At 42.6% G+C, this 1,771-nt stretch overlaps 1 protein-coding gene across 1 annotated transcript; it reads right to left on the reverse strand.

Annotated features, from left to right (window-relative positions):
- Window positions 1-219: 219 nt before the first annotated feature.
- LOC131942546 (uncharacterized) lies at window positions 220-1,227 on the reverse strand. The gene has a single exon (XM_059302447.1). The coding sequence runs from the start codon at window positions 1,225-1,227 to the stop codon at window positions 220-222; it is 1,008 nt and encodes a 335-aa protein (XP_059158430.1).
- Window positions 1,228-1,771: the final 544 nt, after the last annotated feature.

The raw sequence follows: 1,771 nt of genomic DNA on the forward strand, positions 1-1,771 counted from the left end.
CCACACATGAAGGTCTATGGGCAAGTGGAGTTGATATGTTTCTTGACAACGGCATTTGAAGGGATAGTGTGGTCAGCCGCCTTTACTTTACCTAACGTGAGTTAGGTAGCCGTCAGATCTGGGTGGCCTCAGGGACGATCTACTGTCTTGAACTCAGATTCAAACTCGAGACTTAGGGGTTAGCAGTCTAGCTCTCTACAACTAGACCACTCCGTCGTACTATTTGCTTTTACGGCAGATGAAATTTAACCGGAAGTTGGTACTGAAAGTGTGGTAGATGAAGATGTTGACGGAGGCATAGACGGTGGAGCAGAACAGCACAACGCCCACAATGGTGTCACAGGCGTTGGTGTAGGTGCCCAGAACGAGGCCCGGCACGTGCACGCGCGCGAGCGACGCCGTGATCTGCGGGACGCTGGCTGGCAGGTACAGACACGCCATCATCAGCACCATCTTCACCACGCGCTTCTCCTTCGTCGACAACACCTGCGCCGTCTGCTTGCCGGAGTCCTTCTTCGACTGAAGTTTCCTCGTGTTTTCTCGGACTTCCGAAGATTTCCGAAGACCTCGTAACATTAACACGGCGCAGACGAACACGCAAAACTGGCACATTCCGGCTAGGATAGACCCAAACAAGTAATCATTGACCCTGCTCATTATAAAATTCACTTCCGAATACACAAGCCTGTATATAACAACACCATTTTCGTCTAAATCCCCAACAAGTTCTATCGTCCCCAAAATCGGGACATAATCCACTAAAACAAATAAAGTTATAATCGCTATGATGATCTGCGTTTTCTTCAAAGTGAAAGAAGAATTAAACTTAAAAGGTAGAGTCACGCATAGACATCTTACAGTGGAAATAAACACCGTCAACGCGGAGGATAAATCCGCGAATAAACACCGCATCCATACAAACAAACCGATGAAAGACTCGTACTCAATGGTGCTCGGAAGCAGGGAAACTTTTCCACAGTATAAGAGTGAGTACCCCAACACACTCACAGCCATGAGTAAGTCGCTGATGGACAAATAAAACAGCGTGAAATTCACGTGCTCTTTTAGACCCTGACGTATGAAGACGATCACGTTGATGTAGTTTGTGATCATGGCTGGGATGGCTGCGACGGTTGTGGCTACAGCCATAAGCCAGAGGTTGATCATGTACTGCGCTTCATTAGAGATGATATCAGGTTCGGCGTAGGGTTCACTTGTGTTGTTCATCGTTTTAGTGCTGATGGTCGTGTAGCCGAGATTAGCTGGAAAGCCAAAAGAAAAATCTGATAATGGTATCAGCAGTTTAACTCAATATTGTATATTAAAAGGGTTTCGTGTCTCTGATGTTGACTTGCTTGTAGAACAAATTAAAAAAAACAAACATAATAAAGTAGAATTGTGGTATCAGCTCTTTGACTTAATATTATCATTAGATGGATTTCATGTATCTGATGTTATGACTTGCTTTTTGAGTAAATAAAATACCGTGAAAAAATAGAATTCTGGTTTCAGCTCTTTGACTTAATGCTGCCATTAGAGGACTTTTATGTCGCTATCTGGAATTATGACTTGCTTGCACAATAAATTAAAAAAAAACAAACAACAATCGAGTTTGGCTAAGTTATATTTAGTCATTAGAGGTCTTTTATATCGCTGTCTTGGGTTATGGCCTTACAATGAACAAAAAAATAGAAGTATGGTATCAGCTATTTATATTAACTATATATTATATATTAGAGGGCTTTTATGTCTCTGAGGTAATGATTTGCTA

This window comes from Physella acuta, unplaced genomic scaffold (genome assembly GCF_028476545.2).
Source record: "Physella acuta isolate Inbredline_101_S28 unplaced genomic scaffold, ASM2847654v3 ptg000036l, whole genome shotgun sequence".
NCBI classification, from domain to species: Eukaryota; Metazoa; Mollusca; class Gastropoda; family Physidae; genus Physella; species Physella acuta.

Bases quoted from the DNA above. Each gene is read 5' to 3' on its own strand.
- LOC131942546 (XM_059302447.1), bottom strand. From the start codon at position 1,227: ATGAACAACACAAGTGAACCCTACGCCGAACCTGATATCATCTCTAAT.